General features: G+C 33.4%; 1 protein-coding gene across 1 annotated transcript; it reads left to right on the top strand.

The window, feature by feature from the left end:
• Window positions 1–2,538: 2,538 nt before the first annotated feature.
• LOC111802670 (putative WRKY transcription factor 35) lies at window positions 2,539–4,898 on the top strand. Its single transcript, XM_023687115.2, has 3 exons — window positions 2,539–3,278; window positions 3,513–3,656; window positions 4,006–4,898. Exons 1-3 carry the CDS (start codon window positions 2,794–2,796, stop codon window positions 4,544–4,546), a joined length of 1,170 nt encoding a protein of 389 aa, XP_023542883.2. The 5' UTR covers window positions 2,539–2,793; the 3' UTR covers window positions 4,547–4,898.
• The last annotated feature ends 16,707 nt before the right edge of the window (window positions 4,899–21,605 follow it).

The raw sequence follows: 21,605 nt of genomic DNA, 5'->3' as shown, positions 1-21,605 counted from the left end.
TCGGGTCAATCCGATCAAACCGAAAATAGGGTTACAATCCAACCTAACCCTACTCTGTTTAAGATTGTTGTGAAATTAAGAATATTTGACGTTTATTACTTAAGTCAATGATGAGGTGTGACTTGTAAATGTTTGATATTTAAATTTTATGAGATTTTAGTTATCAATGTAATATGTAGGGTGGATAAGTAAATTTTTTTAGATAATTAAAAAAAAAAAAAAACTCAATAATCCAAAACAAACCAACTTGAAAATAGAGAGGGTGTACGACTGTTCACCAAAATCCACTTGTCACAATCGCACTTGTCACAATCGCACTTTTAATGGCAGCGGACTTGCGATTGTGCGGCACTCACTTTCCAACAACAAGTGAGCTAAGCCAATTCGTTCTAGCGTCGCCTACGGCCAAGCGATGTATGCTCGAGCCTCTGGCCTCGGTTTTAAGAGAAGGTTTTAGAAAGCGAGGGCAGAGAGAGATTTTCGAAAGAGACGTTATATAAGCAAGCAAGAGAGAAATAACAACGGCTTACCGTATATAACCTTGAGTAGGGAGAAGTTGACATGTCTTGACAGGGCTAAAATGCCCTAAAATGTAATATAGGGGATATGATTAGTTGTCATTTCTTCCTACCCCGGTTATATGCTATCAAAACCATTGTTGTTGCTACTCGCTTTTAGCTTATAACATTGTTTTCTCTAAAATTGTTTTCAACGTATTTCCTCACTCACGTTGTCTAAAATATTTCTCTCAAACGTCACTCAAGGTTCGAGCATACGCTAATATTTTTTGCAAAATCCAAATTTTCCACGACTGACTTGTTCGCTGGGTTAGAATCAGTGCCGCACAATCGTTGTCACAATTTGTTAAATTGTGGATTTTCTTTAATTTATTGGAAAATAATTTGTGTTTTTTTGACATAATAAAATTTATTATTATTATTATTCATTTTTAAATAATTTTCTAAAATTCTAAAAAAAGAAATAAAAAAAATTAGGAAAATGTTTGGGGTTAAGTTTACAAAGGAAGAGACGTAGTACGTACGTATGTATTTAATTTAAATGTACAATTATTTAATAAATAATTAAAATTTATTATATTCTAAGCTTATTATTAATAATATGAAAAATTGAAGGCATCAATAAATGAGATTTCGGTCGAATTCTTGCAAGCACATGTGCCCGAGATTTTCGTCTAATTATTTTAATCATTTTTTAAATTTATTTTCTGCGGTTGAAATTCATTTTCGTAATTAATTAATCAATATATATTTATTACACACGTGGAATTTGTTTTCTGGTAACAGAATGTTTTGATTGTTTTCTTAATCCTTCATTTTTCGTGCTTAATTTTACCTAATTATCTTTAATTATAATGATTTATTTTTCCTAACATTCCTTATTTATGATGTCATTAATTAATTATCATCTATATGTATTTATTTTTAAGTCAAATTAATAAAAATCAAAAACTTCATTAATGCGTTTAATTTTTTTTTTTTACAAATTTAAAAAATACTCTTATCATTAGTATATACACGAAACCTTTAGTACACGTTTTAGTAAGATTAACATCTTTAAATTTTTAAAAAAAAAATTAAAAAGTTTGGGGATAATTTCTTAGATGGAAATGGACGTTTTTAGTTCGTATATTAACGGTAAAAAAAAAAAAAAAATTTAAAAATTTTTTAAATTATTTTTAAAATTTTATTCTAAAATTCAAGAATATTAATGATTTTTTTTTTTAAATTTAAGGGTATTTTTAAAAATTAAAGAATATATATCGTTAATTATGCTGTATTTTAATTAATTTAACATTAATTTTAGTAATTATTTTTATAAATTTTTTAACAAAATGTTGTAATTTATTTTAATAAATAAATGATAATAATAATAATTGAAGGGAATCTTAAAATTTAAGGGTATTTTTAAAAATTAAAGAATATATGTTATGCGTATTTGAATTAATTTAACATTAATTTTAGTAATTATTTTTATAAATTTTTGAACAAAATGTTGTAATTTATTTAATAATAATGGAAGGGAATGTTAAAATTTAAGGTTATTTTTAAAAATTAAAGAATATATTTTGTTAATTATGTGTATTTTTAATTAATTTAACCTTAATTTTAGTAATTATTTTTTATAAATTTTTGAACAAAATGTTGTAATTTATTTTAATAAATAAATAAAAAAAAACAATAATAATAATAATAATTGAAGGGGATCGAAGCGTTCTCCGAAAAATGCGGCTACTTGCCGCCTTCTTTACTCTCCCATCACTTGTTTTCCAAAAATGACTTTTCCTCCGGTCTTTATTTATTTATTTATTTATTTATTTATTTAAAAAAAATCAATTTATTTAATAAAATAAAATAAAACAAAACAAAAAATAAAAAACTCTAATTCCTAAATCAACCCCAAAACTCCTCTAAATTTCACAAATAACCCCCAAAACTTCTTTAATTAATAAATTTGACTCTTCACACATATCACTACAACCCCTCCACTTCTAATTTATTATTTCTCTCTCTCTCTCTCTCTCTCTCATCGTTTCTCTCTCCTCATGTTGCGTATAGAAGCTGATTTTTTAGAGAGAGAAAGTCTAGAGAGAGAAAGTCAGCGTTCTATTTCTCTCTCTTAAAAATTCAATTTTTCATTAACAAAAAAAAAAAACCCATTTCCAATCTCTCTCTCTCTCTCTCTCTCTCTCTCTCTCTCTCTCTAATCTCGCCGGCGACAAAAATTCTGCATGTTTTCCGATTGGTCTCCGGTGAAGACAGACAGCAACAAACTATGTTCTGCAATTTGTTTGAGATGGACAATGATAACTATCAGCAAGCGGGTGATTTGACCGATGTAATTCGAGCTAGTTCCGCCGCCACCTCAGCTGCCCACTCATCGGAATTCTCTCTCGGCGACCGCCATCTCTTGCCTCACCTTCCCACCGATGACTCTTCCATGAATTTTGGAGATCCCTTGTTGCTTCCCACTTCTAGTACTCGAGATCCATTTCTTCATCCCCATTTCTCTTCCTTCAATTTTGATTCTCACGGCGGCGGTTGGGGTTTCACGGCGGCGGAACGGCCTTCTACTGTATTTCCAAGAATGTTGCAGATCTCTCCCACCTCCAAAGTTGGTGACGGTGTAATTACTACTCCTCCATGCGACTCACCGGCCGTGGCGGCCACGGGGAATTCTCCGACTTCAAATCCGCTTTGCTTAAGGGATAATTCCGACCTCCAGATCTCTCCTCCACGAAATCCCGCCATTAAAAGAAGGTATAATAACAACCATAGCGTTTATCTAATCAATCATAGTTATTAAACAATAACGAATCTCCGATAATTAGTGTTCTAAATTTCGTTTTAGCTTGATTTTTTCTCTAATTTCATGTGGATTCGAAATGAATTCAAATTTTGGGTTAATTTCGATGATTATTGATTAATTAAAGAGTTTATAAATTCGAAAAAACCTAAATCATAACTAAAATTTCCTTCATGGAATGTTCATAGGAAGAACCAAGTGAAGAAGGTGGTGTGCATTCCGGCGCCGGCGCCGGCAAACAGCCGATCAAGCAGCGGCGAAGTTGTCCCCTCCGATCTATGGGCATGGAGGAAGTACGGACAAAAACCCATCAAAGGATCTCCCTATCCAAGGTCAATTATACTTCAATTATTTTCCTTAAATTAAAATAAATAAATAAATAAATAAATAAATATATATATATAATTTTGTTTTCCAGAAATCAATGCCAAATGCTGCAAGTTTTTGTACCTCTTAATTTTCATCTGACAAGAAATTGACTTCCAATAATTTTATTCATCATTTACTCATCAAATTCTCAAGTGATTTGTAAATTTTTAATAATTATATAATTATTTTAACAAAATTAATGTTTTGTTCTTTAAATTTTACATCTTTTTTATGAGCTGATAATTAGTATTATCATTTGAATTAAGAGAATTTATTAGTGAAAATATTTCCCTTCCATTCTCTTTTCTTTAGGGGGTATTACCGGTGTAGCAGCTCCAAAGGCTGCTCGGCTCGAAAGCAAGTCGAGCGTAGCCGAACCGATCCCAACATGCTCGTCATCACCTACACTTCGGAGCATAACCACCCATGGCCTACTCAACGTAATGCGCTAGCAGGCTCAACTCGCTCCCACCCTTCTCGAACCTCCACTTCCACTACACGTATAACAAGCCCAAAACATGAGCACAACAATGAAAACCTAGCAAGTGTGACGATAAAGGAGGAGGATATGAATGAAGAGCAAACGACGGAGAAAGCAGCAACAACAATAACAACAAACCAACATCAGGTCGAGGGAGATCATCAGGAGTTCTTGTACGACTTGATTTTCGACGAATTTGCCGATCAAATGAACGAGCACAATCGTCATCATGCAACGGACACGATGAACGATAACCTTCTCCGGTTTAGTAACCATGGGTTTAGTAAAGGAAATGATGAAGAGTGTAGTAAAGATCCATTTTTGGAGCTCTATGATTGGACAGAGAAGTCAAATGGGAGCTTGTTCAAATAAGCCAAGGCAGGTTGATGAAGGGTAATTATCTGAGATCATATCAGCTATATATATATATATATAGATATATATATTATATACACATTCACCTAGCTAGCTCTTATTTACTTTGGTTTCTCATGGATGAGATAATTAATTAATTGTATTGAGTAAAACAGAAGTGAACTTTTTTTGTTTGTGAGAGAGAGATCATTTCTTGGATTATCATTTCATTAGGGTTTTGTTCATTACACTTTGATTAGTTCATGAATTATGTTAATTAATGCAAACTTTGTTAAAGATCTGAACGAGTCTGTCTCGATCATACTTAACGAGGCAATCAAAATATGTGAGTACTGAAGTGTTTCATCAATTGTATGTTCAGGGTATCCCCTCAACGCTTTAAAACGCGTCTGATAGGGAAACGTTTCCACACTCTTATAAACGGTGTTTCGTTTTCCTCCCCAACCAATGTGGGATATCACAATCCACACCCTTTCAGGGCCCAACGTCCTCACTGACACTCGTTCCTTTCTCCAATTGATGTGGTACCCCCACCAAATCCACCCCCCTTCGGGGCCTAGCATCCTTACTGACACATCGCTTCGTGTTTACCCCCTTCGGGGAACAACCTCCTCCCTGGCACATCGCTCGGTGCCTGGCTCTGGTACCATTTGTAACGACCCAAACCCACCGCTAGCAGATATTGTCCTCTTTGGACTTCCCCTCAAGACTTTAAAACGCGTTTACTAGGGAAATATTTCTACACGCTTATAAATGATGTTTTGTTCTCATCCCCAACTCATGTGAGATATCACAGTATCTCTTGTAATGATAAATCTTATTGACGGGTCAAACACCCACATAGTCAAATGAGCCGAAATAGTTATAAAAACGGGTTTTAAACGATTTAGAAGTATATCGAGACCGACCCGAGTTAGAAAAGGAGGTATGAAATGAATTAAGGGTGTGGGGGGTGTTAAAAATGGATTGTGGTATAATGTAAATGGGATTGTTGGATGATTGGAAGCAAGAGGCAATGAGACCCATATACCCTTTGGGGAATTAATATGGGGAGGTGTGGATGGGACAGAAAGCTGAAGAACAGAAGATTTGAACAGTGGAAGCTAAGTACATCCAATGGAGACCATCACTATGCAAGAAAAACAAAGAAGAAAAGTGGAAAGAGATTTGATGGAAAGATGGGACTCACCTTTGGCTTCTATCTTTTGGAAGTGGAGGAAATCATTCTTGACCCTACTCTTCACCATTAGGGATTTTCATTTTTTTTCTTCATTTTTATGTAATTTTGTCAATCGATCCGTTAAATTATAGATATTGTCCACTTTAGTCCGTTACATATCGTTATCAATTTCACGGTTTTAGAATGCGTCTACTAGGGAGAGGTTTTTATATTCTTATAAGAAATGTTTCGTTCCCTTCTCCAACTGATGTGTGATCTCACAATCCACCCTCTCGAGGGTCCAGCGTCCTTACTGGTAGGTTCTGACTTTGATACCATTTGTAACAATCCAAGTTCACTGTTAACAGATGTTGTCCGCTTTGACCCATTATGTATCGCTGTCAGACTCATGATTTTACAACGTGACTATAAGGAGAGGTTTCCACACCCTTATGAGGAATGTTTTGTTCCCCTCTCCAAATGATGTGGGATCTCACAATCCACCCTCTCGAGGGTCCAGTGTTCTCGCTGGTACATTGCCAAGGGCCTGACTTCGATACCATTTGTAACCCAAGTTCACTGCTAACAGATGTTGTCTGATTTGACCTATTACGTATCGTTAGACTCATGGTTTTATAATGTGACTATTAGGGAGAGGTTTCCACACCCCTGTAAATAATGTTTGGTTCCTCTCTCTCCAAATGATGTGGGATCTCACAATCTACCCTCCTTGGGAGACGAGCGTCCTTGCTGGCACACCGCCAAGGGCCTGACTTTGATACCATTTGTAACAATCCAAGCTCACTGCTGACAGATGTTGTCCGCTATGACTCATTAGGTATTGTCGTTAGACTCACGGTTTTAAAACGTGACTAGTAGGGAGAGATTTCCACACCCTTATAAGGAATGTTTTGTTCCCCTCTCCAAATGACGTGGGATCTCACAATGCACCCCTCTTGGAGGCTTAGCATACTCGCTGACACACTGCTCGATGCTTGGCTCTGATACTAATTGTAACAGTCCATGCCTAACAAATATTGTCCGCTTTGACACGTATCGCTATCAATTCACAGTTTTAAAACGCATCTATTAGATAAAGGTTTCTACTCTCTTTTAAAGAATATTTCGCTCCCCTCTCCAACCGATGTCAGATCTCACATTTAAAACATCGAAAAATACCCTTTTAAATTATTTTAGATAATATGAAATAGAAGTAAACTTTTATTCATTTGAATACATCATACAAAATATTAATTTCCGTCCACTTATTTGTATATTATTAATTTATTAATTTTTTTTTAGATTTTTTTTTTTGTTGAAAAGATGACAATAATGATATAATAATTGGGGTTAGTTTTAAAATTATTCTTAGAAGTAATTTTATATTATAAAGTTGTTTTTTGTGTGTTTACCAAGTATTTTAATAACATTTTTTTTGTAATGATAAGGACAAAAATTAAATATACTTTGTTAATTTAATATTTTAATATAGATTTGACTTTGATTGTCATGTGAAAATACACATTTAAATTAATTAAGATTAATTAAATCAAAGTTTATCTAATTTTATGTGGTTATAACTTTATTTGACTTTTAAGAATTAAAATAAAAAAAATAAAAAATATGTGAGACCCCCTCAATGCCACCTTGATATAGCATGCTTTTTGTAAAAAAAAAAATATATATGTTTAAGAAAATTCTTGATAATAATTAATAATATTATATATTTATTTTTTTTCTTTAGAAATTTTTGTTTGATAATAAGCCAAATTTAAATACTTATAATATAATTTTAGTTTCTAAACTAATAATTATATTAATTTACAATTTTTTATATCATTAAATCAATTTAGACCCGAGTAAAAGATTAATCTTCTCTCAAATTTTAACTAAAGTAGCAAAGAGTAAAGACTATATTCACAAACCAACACGATTCTTTGTAGGGTTGTGACACCTGAGTAAAAGAGGGGCTTTTTGATGACTCAATCATAAGAATTTTATGGTTAAACGTGCGTTAGTTAGAGTGAATGACTTCCCCTTTTGGGCTTTCCAACTGATGTAGGATCTCACAATCTACTCCGGTTCGAGCCTAGCGTCCTCAGCCACCTAATGTTTGACTCAGATATCATTTATAACAATCCAAGCCCACCGTTAGCAGATGTTGTTCTTGTCTGACTCAGATACCATTTGTAACAATCGAACCCCACTGTTAGCAAATATTTGGACTTTCCCTTCTGGGTTTTCCCTCAAGGTTTTAAAACTCGTCCACTAGAGAAAGATTTCCACACCCTTACGAGGAAAACTTCGTTTTCATCTCCAATCGAGGTGGGATCTCACAAATTCTATATTGGGTGACCTCCTAGAATTTTTCCTAAAATGCATATGAGTGAGAACAAAGTATGCGGGAAGGATCAGTGTTCGTCTGGAGGTATAGTCTTCACTTGTAAAAAACAAGGAGTAGGTAAAGTGACCATGTCGTCAAGAGAAGCCGAGACAATCAGGTGTCAAATCTCACTCACATGTTTTCTAAATTTTTTTAGAATCAATCACATTTAGATATAGTCTCCATAAATTTGAACTGATATGACCCAAAATTTAAGGCTATTAAATTGATTTTGAACTCTAATTTAAGGGTATATTAGCAATTTCAATGGGTCCTTTAATATCAATAACTAAGCCTTTAATTTTAAAAATATCATATTAAAGACTATTTATGAAGTTTTATTAAATCAAAATATTAAATTGAAAAAAATTAAACATTTATTTAGAAATAAAAGATTAGACATCAAATTGTTTTAATTTTCAATATTTTATTATGAGTATTAAAACTAATTAATGATATAAATTGAATAATTCTAATTTTTCCTCCAATTTTTTAAGAAATAAATAATTGTCTCACATGACAACAACGAAAATTTAACATTTTGAACGAGAATATATAAATTAACCTAATTTATCTTACGATTCTAAAGTAGAGGGAAGTACACACGCGAGTAGTGGTGGACGAAGCGGAAGCGAGAATGTCGGCTTGAGTAACGCAAACATTGGTGAGAATCTAATGCCTCTAAAACTTAAGGGCTCCTCACAAGGTTCGTCCAGGAAGGGTGAGTCAGGGCCTAAGATCAAGCCGAAAGGCGTAATCGATGGATAACAAGTGAATATTCCTATACTACCCCTTGTTGGTCCCCAATGTCAACATTCTAACTTCATACCTTTTATCAATCTCAACATAATTTAATTAGTTAAGCCACTTCAGATTTATAGAAGTTCCGGAAAGAAATTACACCTTCACTGTTATTAATTATGGGGGTTCAGAAAAATATATGATGTATCAATCCTCTTGGATGAAAGTCCCACCTCGGCTAATTTAGGGAATGATCATGAGTTTGAAGGAATACTCTCTCCATTGGTACAAGGCCTTTTAGGGAAGCCGAAAGCAAAACTATGAGAACTTATGCTCAAAGTGGACAATATCATACCATTGTGGAGAGTCGTGTTAAAAATGTCCAAACTCGACTCAACCTAACTCACGAATACCCGAACAATGATATTATTAATGATGAGCAAATTTGAAAAATGGATCGTTAGGGTTTAGAGTAGGTTAGCCCTAAGGTCTATGGGCATATACTAAGTGCATTTGAATGATGAATTTTGAGAATAAAAAGAGTAAGGTTTTTATTGATTGACATATAATTATTAAATATATTATATATTCTATTTTATTTTTTTTCCAATTTTATAAAAAACCCTATTTAATTTCTTAATGATGAATATAATAATGGTGACATGAAGTATCCCATTAGTTTAGAATAAGCAATGATGAAAAAGTATATAATATAATAATGTTTTCCATTTCTTTTGGACATTTCTACTTTTAACTATATTATATTATTACCATTTGACTTTGGTATTATATTATAGAAAAATGAGGAATAATCAATAATTGACTTTAAATTCACAAAATCATTGAAGTTAAAACTATATTGTTATAATTGTGTTGATGTGATTGGGTTTAATTGTAAAAGTTTCGTAATGTTTGTGTGAGATTTTACGTTGGTCAGGGAGAAGAACGAAACACCCTTTTATGACCGTGTGAAAATCTTTCCCTAGCAGAAACTTTGAGGGAAAGTTCGAGAGGGAAAGCCAAAAGAGGACAATTTGCTAATAGTGGGCTTGAACAGTTACGAATGATATTAGAGCAAACACCGGATGATGTGCCAACGAGGAGGCTGTTCCTTGAAGGGGGTAAACATGAGGCGGTGTGCTAGTAAGGACGTTGGGTGCTGAAGGAGGGTGGATTGTGAGTTCTCCCATCGGTTGGGGGAGGAGAACGAAACACTCTTTGTAACGGTGTGGAAAATCTCTCCCTAGCAGACACGTCTTAAAAAATCTTGAGAGAAAGCTACAGACCGACCGCTAGGTTTGGGAACATTTTACAGACTAGTTGAGAGGTTCATCATATGCAATCAAAATTAGTGGGAGCAAAAAAACATATGATTCCCATGGCTCTACAACAGACGTCCTCATCCTCCCTGCTCACCCTCGTTCTTACTTGAACGTAAAATATTTTTAGAAAGAGTTGGGTATTATAAAGACACGGAGTAAGTGACTCCACTGTTGTAGTCCGGAAATGCAAACACATACTAGCATGCCATACCAAAAAAAAAAATAAGAAAAAACATAATTGTGACGGTATCGTCATAAATTATTAAATAATAAAAATTGATGAAATTTTGTATGACATTAATTAAATTATTACAAATTAAAAAAAAATAGTAACTAAATTTTATATTGAAAGATTAAATGGGTGTAAAATTAATAAAATTAGGTGCTTTTCATTGAAACCAAAGCGAGATTAAGGCAAAAGATTAGTAGGGCGGGCTGGGCCTTGGCCTAAATGAACAACATTGTTGGATCCACGAAGCTGGTTCTAAACATTTCATTTATTATGTTTCACATTTCTTCCTCCATCTTATTCGTCGAGGCAAACAATCTCACGCCCAAGTCATTACGGTAGGAGATGAGAACGAAATATTCTTTATAATGGTATGGATAACTGTTACTGGCAGACGCATTTTAAAAACTTTGAGGGAAACCCGAAAAAAGAATCCTAATAAGACAATATTTACTAGCGGTGGGCTTGAGTTGTTACAAATGATATTAGAGTCAAACACTGAGTAATGTGCTAGCAAGGACACTAGGCCCTGGAGGGAGGTGAATTTTGAGATCCCACGTTTGTTGAAGAGGGGAACAAAAAACTTTGAGGGAAACCACATAAAGGAAGTGCAAAGAAGACAATATTTGCTAGTGGTGGGCTTGAGTTGTTACAAATGGTATTAGAGTTAAACATCGAGCAATGTGCTAGCAAGAACGCAAGACCCAGAAAGGAGGTGAATTTTGAGATCTCACATCGGTTGGAGAGAAGAACGAAACATTTTCTATAAGGGTGTGAAAACCTCTCCGTGATTGATGAGATGACCCATTTGAAGTTTGAGAGAAAGTGATATTCTAAAAAAATGATGAACTTTGTGGACACCATTAATGATAAGACTCTCTCCCTCAACTTATTAAGGATATGATGTTAAAGCTTTTTGTCCATTCCATCTCTTTCTCCCTTCTGTCACCCTTCCGTATTCCATGCTCCTTTTTCTTCTTTTAGGTTCATCTTTTAAGAAAAAGGGTTAGATTCGTATCAAATTTCGAGATTACGATGTGAATGTTCGTGTGTAAAATTTAGCTATGAATGTAACAACGGTTAAAAATAAAAAGTAAAAAGAAAGAAAGAATATAAGTTAATTAATAATAACTGATACCATGTCTACCCTAGTCACTTCTCCCAAATATCTATCCTCAATAAATTCTGTGTGTGTCAGTAATTTCGGTAAAAAAAAAACAAGAAAAAAAGAAAAGGTTTTCAAGTTTACACCGATCTAATTGAGGATATAGCTTGAATAATTTGTTGCATCAGGTCTGAGGATGTAGCTTGAATAGCTTGTCGGATTAAGTTAGTTAAATCTTCATTTTCTTTAGTCTAAATTGTAGCTTGAATAGCTTGTCTGATTAAGTTAGTTAAATCTTCATTTTCTTTAGTCTAAATTGTAGCTTGAATAGCTTGTCGGATTAAGTTAGTTAAATCTTCATTTTCTTTAGTCTAAATTGTTGCAATTATTTATATTTTAGTTATAAATTAAATATCAAGAACAATTTATGTGATCGTGTGAATCTAGTAAAAATCATTAAAATTGGTCTGTGAATAGGATTAAAAAAAAAAAACACAAATGGAAAGAAAAGGAAAAATCACGAAATTTAAACCGTTTTTAAATTGGGTGTATGAAAATAATATTATAACAAAAAATATTTATTTAAGTTAAATTGAGTTAAAAATTAGAGTTAATGAAGGAATTAGGTGAATGTTTTTAATAGGTGAAGCACCTCGGTATAAGTAGAAAAGAATTCAAGGGATGAAGGCAAACCGGTTCGAAATTAGATAGAAACTTTAGCTAAGGCCAACCAAGTAAGTGGCCTTACTATCGGCATGGTCGGAAAACTTGTCTTATGTATGACGACACGTGCCCAGTGGCTCTTACACGTGTAATTTATGCTTTATGTTATATGATGTTATATGATGTTATATGATGATGTGATGATGTTATATGATGACATGGTGACGTTAGATGATAATGTGATGATGTTATATGATGATGTGATGATGTACATGATGTTGACATGATGATGATGATACATGATAACAAGATGATGTAAGACGTATGATGATGAAATGACTTAATATGATGATGTTCCATATTAAGATGATGTACATGTATTAAATGCCACAATATATTATGACGACGAGTTTTCAACGATACAACCCTAATTAATGTTAATAATGATGAATGTAAGAAGGCCAATGCGTGCATGTTACTTAAAGTAATGTGTAAACGGTATATAGGGTTGGGTCATAAAGATGATTCAAAGATGAAGATTATAGAGATCTCATGCATTTTGTGTGTTCATATACATTAGGATACTTTCTCATTTATAATGATGAGTATGGACGTGTACACGATGATGATGATCATCATATCTCGCATGACACTTGGGGTCTTTTGACTATTGGGCATCGCTACAGACAACTAGCTCGACTATGATGGATCCAAGGGGATGCGAACCGCCTAGTGATCCATGCTCGCATGTGTGAGTCGTGTGTAGAGAAGTACTACACATCCAATTTTGTCCGAACTGGAGGCTACCCTGTGATAGTTTTAACAATAGGTCCTTAATCATGAGTTGCATGTGTTTGCATTCCTTTGTCTCCAATAATGGGCTGAGTATTTCTTAAATGAAATCGATCCCAAAATAAGTTTTTTGGAAATGAATAAACCAACAAGAAGCCAGAATTGATCGAACCAAGATCTATCCCGATCAAACCGATGAGAACAAAACATAAACTAAAAGATACAAACCAAGTCTGAATGATAAAACTCGACGTAATAGTGACGTAAGCTAAAAGCTTTTCGTTATTTTATTATATATTTTTTAATGAAAATATAGAATTAGACTTTATGGTGCAAGTTGAAGATTGAATGGTCTAAAATAAACATGAAAAGCATTTGATGATTTGAAAGGGTTGAAAATTTGGCTCTTAGATTGGGTTTTACTAATTTCCACTATAATTTTGCGTTTTTTATTATTTAATATGCAATTCGAAGTTAATATTTTTGTAATTTCACTCGTTTAATTTAAAATATAAAATATGTGCTTGATGTGAAATTTTCTTTTCTAAAATTAAAATTTTAATATTCTGTCACGTCAATCGAACGCCATTCCCTCCAAATGTTGGATATCGGATTTACGATTAACTTTAAAATCAATAGAAAAAATAATTTTAATTGATGTAAAATACGTGAACCAAAATAATATTTAACATTTATTAATAACTCGAGCTATGAAATGTAAACCCTAAATCTATATAACTGTAATAGTCCAAGCCTACCGCTAGTAGATATTGCCCGCTTTGACCCGTTACGTATAAAACCTTTTCCTTTCCAACCAATGTGCTCACAATCTACACTTTGGGGGCCTAGTGTCCTCTCTGGCATACCATCCGGTGTCTGGCTCTGATACTATTTATAATGATCTAAACTTACTCCTAGTAGATATTGTTTGCTCTGGCTCGCTTCGTATCGTCGTCAACCTCACGGTTTTAAAATACGTCTACTAGGGAGAGGTTTCCACACCCTTATAAGAAATGTTTCATTCTTCTCTCCAATCAACGTGTGATCTCACAATAAAGAGCCCGTGTAAAAGTTAGTAGATAACATATCAGAATTGACTTTTCTCATTTATTCTCATTTCGATTCATTTGAAATATTTTAATTTTATTTTCTAACCCTTTTTCTTATTCCAACTCATCTCGATTCTTAAGAAGTAAACGGAACGTTAGGGCCTTTTGTCACATCCAAATATCTCTATCAACAAACAAAGTTAGATTTTACTTTCATCTAAATATTCATGTCATTGGGAACACTTATTGCATAGTTTATGGCTTTATAGAGGATCATGTGGCAAACCTAGGACCATATCCTTTATTTTAGGGCACTCCTCGATCGTTCCAGAATATATATAAGTTATAATATGATCGTGATACCATCGATAATAAATTAGTATAGTTTTAAAATCGACCGCGTATCATTAACAAGGTCTTATTTGTTCTATAATTACGTCACTTTCCTAAAAATAAAAGAATTTAATATGTTGTTAAAAATATTCTTTAGATTTAATGGACTTTTGACGTGTAGATTATAAATTGATTAGAAACCAAATGTATTTATAAATTAAAAAAAAAAAAAAAAAAAAAAAACTAAACCATTACATAATAAAAATTAACGTTTAATTTAATTTTTAAAGTTTTTTTAATAGTAAAAACTAAGTTTTTATAAATTCAAAAATACAAGAAGTAATTTTTTTTTTATACAAATTTAATAAATATGTCAAGAAAATATCAATAATTATTTACCTAACATGTTTTTATAATTTTTTAAAAGAAATTTAAATAGCTAGATGTTTTTTTTCTAATAAAAAATTTATAAGCACGTATTTTCTTTAAAAAAAAAAAAAACTAATAGAAATTTAAAAGATTTATAAATAATTGAGTTATAAATGAACATAAAATTATTAAAAAAAAAGGTTTTATATATTACATAATATATTAGAAGGATTAAAACTTAAATTAAATTAAATTAAATTGAAGAAATTAAAGAAAAAAAAAATCTAGAAGAAAACAAATTAGGCATCACTTTCACATGAAATAGGGATCCTCTAAAATGATAGGTAAGTGGGGCTTGGAATTGTGGTCACCAACGGTCTCCCTTTGTAATTTATTTGAGTCGGGTTTCGAGTTTTGGGGTTCGGTTTTGAGTTTTGGGTTTCGGGTTTCGTTCTAATTAGAATAATAAGTGTTTTGTTCGTTGATTTTGTTTTAATTTACCTCTTAACTAATCACTCTCCTCATCTCGTGATATCAAATGAATTTCAACTTACCTGGGCATACGTTTTAGAAGAATTATTGGAAGAGACGAGCTTTGGAATAAAAGAAATAAATTAGAGGGATAAAAGTGGAAAAGGCATTATTTGATATTCAAAATGAATAGTAAAGTTAGGTTAGACTTTAATGAAAAGTGGTGAGAAATATATGGTTTAGGGATTTCCTTTTCTCCAACTAAGCACCACTGTGTATTTGTTCATGAATACTTTTAATTTAAAAATCTTAAGAAAACGAGAGATTTTTAGGATAAAATGGTAGGTAGTGGAGCTTGATGTTTACTTATACCTTATTCAATGATTATACGTCGTAAATGGTCATATCTAATAAATAACTTTGTTGTTTAATATATATATATATAGTAAATGGGTATTCATTATTGTAGATAATTATATTAGTAGAGTTATATCTAGTAAAGTTGGCCCAAGCAAATATGACCCATGAAAATAAAAGAACTTGAAATTTTTTACAAATAGATCAAACGTAACGTGATGAAAATGTGGAGAAAAAAATGTTACTATTGAACAGATTGTATAAAACCAAAGAAGAAGCATAATAACAAATATGGAGATGCTAACAATGTTATAAATTCAGCCGAAAACAGTAGGGATCCTATAATCCTTAATGTAGGCAACCTGATTGAAATCTGGTGTATCTTTTCATTTGTCTTCAAATGAGAATTTTTTTCGAGATTTGAAATGTGAAAATTTCGAGAAGGTGTATCTTGTCAACAATGAATCCTTAGAGATTGAAGGAAAGAAAATGTCTGCCTACAAACTCCAACAGAAAAATTAGTGAACATTGAACGATGTCAGATATATTCATGTCATTGAAGAATGTTAAATGTATTCTTGTCTCAAGAAGAATATGATTTCTATTGGTTAGTTGGACACCACAAGTTATGTAACAGAAATTGAAAAGAATTCGTGGAAGACTGTAAAGGGTGCTTTCGTGCTAGCACATGGCACAAAATCTAAAACCTTATGCATTACTAGAGGATGTATATACATGATTGTTGCGAGTGAGAGTACTTCCAGTTTAAGTCTATGGCACAATAGGCTTAGACCTATGAGTCTATGGCACAATAGGCTTAGACCTATGAGCATTATAAGAATGAAGATGCTAGTTAGTCTCACAAATTGTTGATATGGGTTTGAAATTTGTTGATAGGAGCTTTAGAAAGTCTGAAAGATAGGAGTTTTAGAAGGTCTGAAATTTGTTAATATGGATATTTGTGTAAGTTGCATTATGGATAAATAGAAACGAGTTAGCTTCACAAAAGTTGCGAGAGAACTAAAGAAAGTACGATTGGAAATGGTCCATATAGATTGTTGGGGACCATCTCTAGTTCTATCACTTGTGGATCTAAGTTCTACGTCATCTTTATTGATGACTTTAGTAGGAAGACAGATTTATTTCCTCACAAATTAGATGTGTTTGTCATTTGTCACCTTCAACGGGTGGAAAACTAAAGTTGAAAGTCAAATGGGTTGGAAGATCAAATGGCTAAAGTCTAACAGTGTATAAAATATCTTACATGTCAAGTTATATCTTACATTATGTATGACGACACATGTCCAGTTGCCCTTGTACGTGTCATTTATGCTTTATGGTATGTGATGATGAAATGACGTCATATGATGATGTGATGATGTTGTGTGATAATGTGATGATGTTATATGATGATGTGATGTTGTTATATGATGATGTGATGATGTAATAACCCAAAAATTAGGAAAAAAGAAAAGAAAAAAAAAAGAAAGAAAAGGAAAGGGAAACTTGTCCCACATTGATTTAGTTGAGAAGTGGGGAGTTGACCTCCGCTATAAAATGGAGATCCCTTGCTTCATATCATCATCTCACTTGAACAGTTCGAAGCCAGTCGGAGAATACATTTTCTAACGATTTTAGGCAAGCATTTTGGTTGATCTAGCTTGAGTTTGATATGCTCGGGTTCTTTTCTAATAGTTTCAACTCTTTGGAAGCATTTAAAGTTAGTACTCTTCTAATAGTTTCAACTCTTTGGAAGCATTTAGAGTTAGTATGACTACCTTTTAGCTAGTTTAAATGTTTGGAGTCTAGTTTAAATTATTTTATGCCAGATTAGATTTAGTTAGTTTAAATCATCGGGAAAAATTTAAATTATTTTATGTAAAATTAGGTGAGTCAATTCCCGTAATAAAATGCTAGTTTATAATTATGGAACTCATTAGGTAGAATTAAATTTAGAGAGCAGCGTTATGCTAGCATCAAGGGGTCGTAGTAGCTTCGGCTTAGGCCAACCAAGTAAGTGGTCTTATTATGGGTATAGTTATAAGTTGATGTTTGTATGATGATAAGTGCCCCGTGATTTTGCACGTGAAATATGTTTGATATGTGTGAAATGTTTATGAAATGATATGACTATGATATGTTTGTGATATGATATGACGATGATATGATATGTTAATGTTATGACACGTGTTACAATGTGATGTGCTGATGAAATGATATATGTTATGGTGTAACACGTTTGATAATACAGTATATGTTGTGACATGCTTTATGAAACGATATGTGCATGATATAATATGATATGTTGAAGAACATGCTATGTGCACGATATGACATAAGACGATGCATGATATGAATGACACGGTATTCAACCCTAATACATATCTTAAAGGCTATGTGGTAAAATGATATGATTTGAAGGAAAATGGAAGGGGTTGCTTTACATAATTTAGTGAATGAAAATGTTGGGACCTCATGCATCATTGTTTGTTACATGCATCGGGGAATCTCCCCTTTTACGATATTACAGACGCGTATGTTATGAGGTAGGAAAACGATCATTATGTCTATCATAACGCTGTGATGGTCACTATTCCTACCAGGTGCTCGACAACCGCACCAGAGAATGCTAGTCCGACGAGTAAAAAGGGGCCATGGAGGTGTGCAAACCAATTTGTCGGTCCATACTCGCACGTGTGGGCCATGTGTAGAATAGTAAATAGACATCCAATTACCCGCTTAGGATAGTCGCTTAAGAGAATACGAATTTAAATGATAGATCTCATTCATAATTGAATGAGTTTGCATCTAACCCCAATATCGGGGTCACTGAGTATTTCTTAAAATATTTAAACCACGTGTTGCTTCTATTTCAGGTAAATACATGACACCCTTGTACGGCTATCGACGACATCACAATCGATACCATGACACATGCATAGGATAATTGTATTTAATTTTTTAGACTTTAAGAATAGAGTATTTTTAATTTTAATGTTTCTTTATTTTATTTAGTATTTCGTTATGTTGTTTTAAATATATTTTCGAACATGTAAGTCCATGACATTGTTTTATGATGAAGTTTCGAATTATTATTTCGGCATAAAATGATTATGTTATGCATACAATAGCAATTTTGTGTTAAGTAGAAATCTTGGATAGTTGCAGATGACACGACGATGACATGATATGAATGCATGATGATGATGAAGCAAGATAACATAATGATGTAAGACACATGATGATGAGATAACTTAATATGATGATATTCCATATTAAGATGATATGCATATATTAAATGCCACGATGCATTACGACGACAAGATTTCTAAGGCACAACCCTAATTGATATCAATGAAGATGAACGTATGAAGGCAAATGCATGCATGTTACCATGGGTAATGTGTGAATGATGTATAATGTTGTTTCATAAGAATGATTTAAAGATGAAAACTATAGGACCTCATGCATATCGAAGGTGCATATACATCACATTACTTCCCCCTTTATGATGATTTGGATGAACACATTCACGATGATGATGATGTGATCATCATCATCATCATCATCATGCCTTACATGATACTTGGGGGTTTGCTGATCTCTGGACGTCCGACTATGGACAACTAGCTCGACTATGATGGGTCTAGGGGGTGTGAACCGCCTCGGGACTCACGCTCGCACGTATAGATTATAGATTGTATGTAGGGAAGTACTACACATCAAATTTTTTTTTTGTCAAAACTAGAGGTCACCCCTATGATGGTTTTAATGATAGGTCCTTAATCATGAGTTGCATGTGTCCCTAATCATGAGTTGCATGTGTTTAGATTCCCTGACCCCAATATTGGAGTCGCTTACTGAGTATTTCTTGAAATATTCAAGTCGTGTGCTACTTCAATTTTTCAGATAAAGGCAAGGCACCCATGTACGGCTGACGACGACATCGCAAGTAAAGACCATGACTCACGCATAGGATAGAGGTATCTCAATTCTTAGACTTCAGGTTGGTCTAGGGTTTTTTTTTCTTCTCCTTTAAATGTGTTATTTATTTTAATTAGTATTTTAGTTACGTTGGTTTAAAGCTATTTTCAAACATGTAAATCTATGACATAGTTCTATGATCAAGTTTTAAATGTTTATTTTCACACATGAGTATATTATGATGATGGTAACTACTTTACGTTAGTAGAAATCTAGGGTCGTTACAGTTGGTATCAGAGCTCTAGGTAATAGACTTTGTAGATTGGCCTACGGGTAGACTTGACATGTTCCATGGTCTCACCATTGATGCCCCGTCACCGTCAGGTATATCATGCGCAAGATAAGAAAGGAAAATGTCGTTCATTGCGTATGTTGTTACTGCTGGTCATTGTCGATGAAAAGAATTTCTTGAGAATGAAGTTTTGGTTAACCGTATCAGTCTCCGAAAGAAAAAATTATTAGATTGTGGAGTATAATGTTTACTTATAATTTATTTAATGACTATACATAAAAAATAGTCGTATAGAGTAAACAAATTTGTATAGCGAATAGCTATGTATAATAAACGACTATATATAGTATATAACTATATGATGGCTATATATTTTACTTATGTATTTATAGTAATTCATTCCATTCATGCGAAAGGTAACTCTCATGTATATCTAACGATTTTTAAAATTAAAAGTAATAGTTATCTAACATAAAAGTCTTACTTTAGTTGAATCACAATGAGAATACCCTACTCCATCCTAAACTCTTACCAAAATACCTTAAATTAGCCTTATCCAATAAAATTTTAGCTTAAATACGAGGTATTGAGGCATAGTGACCTAGAAAATTAAATTAAAAAAAATAGTTTAACCAAAATCGGTTCCACTAAACTAGACCTCTTGATCGTAGAGTCGAACTGCAACATTTAACGTGTGATCGTGCATGGTTCATTCGACATTTGCACACACGTCCTTCCTCAACAACCACAATGATCTTAATCTGAGATGACAACCACAAAAATCACCATGTGGAACACTCGTGGAGCTACTCTGGAGAACTCCTAGCAATAGGCTATAGTACTATGGTAAAGACTTGAGAGCGAGAACGTGTGAACCCTAGAGCTCAAATTGAAACCGAAGATCAAAACAAACATAAGTTTCGAGATGTTGATCCACAATACAGTGACTAGAGGTAAGGAATACGAGTAATGGACGGTGAAAAGAATGGTGATTAAACCTTGCAAAACAATCGCTAACCAATGGTGAACTCGATCACTATGTATTGGAGATATCTCACTAATTAGGTGTGCCAAAATGTAGACGAACACTAAATTCAATAGTATTGTGAGTCGAGTGCGAACCATAACTGATACTAAAACCAATGATGAGACATTTTTAGTCGATGACGCATGCATCGTGATTCCAACCAATTTTTAGAACTTCCCCTCTCTTTACTGCATGACACGAATTCTATGAGAGGAATCAAACTTCCTAACTTTTAAAGTTGGGTAGCTCTAGGTTCCGTTTTGAATTTGTTCTTTAAATTTAAAGATGTAACGACTCAAGTTCACCGCTACCAGATATTGTCTTCTTTGGGTTTCCCTCAAAATTTTTAAAATGCATTTGCACGGGAGAGGTTTCCACACCTTTATAAAGAAAGCTTCGTTCTCCACCCCAATCGATGTGGGTTCTCACAATCCACCCCGTTCCAGGCCCAGTGTTCTCACTGTCATTCTTTCTTTCTCCAATCGATATGGGACCGAGCTCACTTAACTTTTAAAGTTAGTGGCTCTAGGTTTCTGTTTTCAATCTGTTCTTTAAATATAAGAGTGTAACGACCCAAGCCCCCGATATTGTCTTTTTCAATCTGTTCTTTAAATATAAGAGTGTAACGACCCAAGCCCCCGATATTGTCTTTTTTGGGCTTCCCCTCAAGGTTTTTAAAACGCGCTTTCTAGTTAGAGGTTTCCACACTTTTATAAACAATGTTTAGTTCTCCTTCCCAAGTGATGTGAGATCTCACAATCCACCCCCTTCATGGCCCAACGTTCTCCGCTGGCACTATTCTCTTTCCAATCGATGCGGGAACCCAAATCCACTCCTTTT

Source organism: Cucurbita pepo, chromosome 9 (genome assembly GCF_057944985.1).
Source record: "Cucurbita pepo subsp. pepo isolate OVF chromosome 9, ASM5794498v1, whole genome shotgun sequence".
NCBI lineage: Eukaryota > Viridiplantae > Streptophyta > Magnoliopsida > Cucurbitales > Cucurbitaceae > Cucurbita > Cucurbita pepo.
Note: the sequence above shows the minus strand (reverse complement) of the source record. Positions and strands in the feature narration are given on the sequence as shown.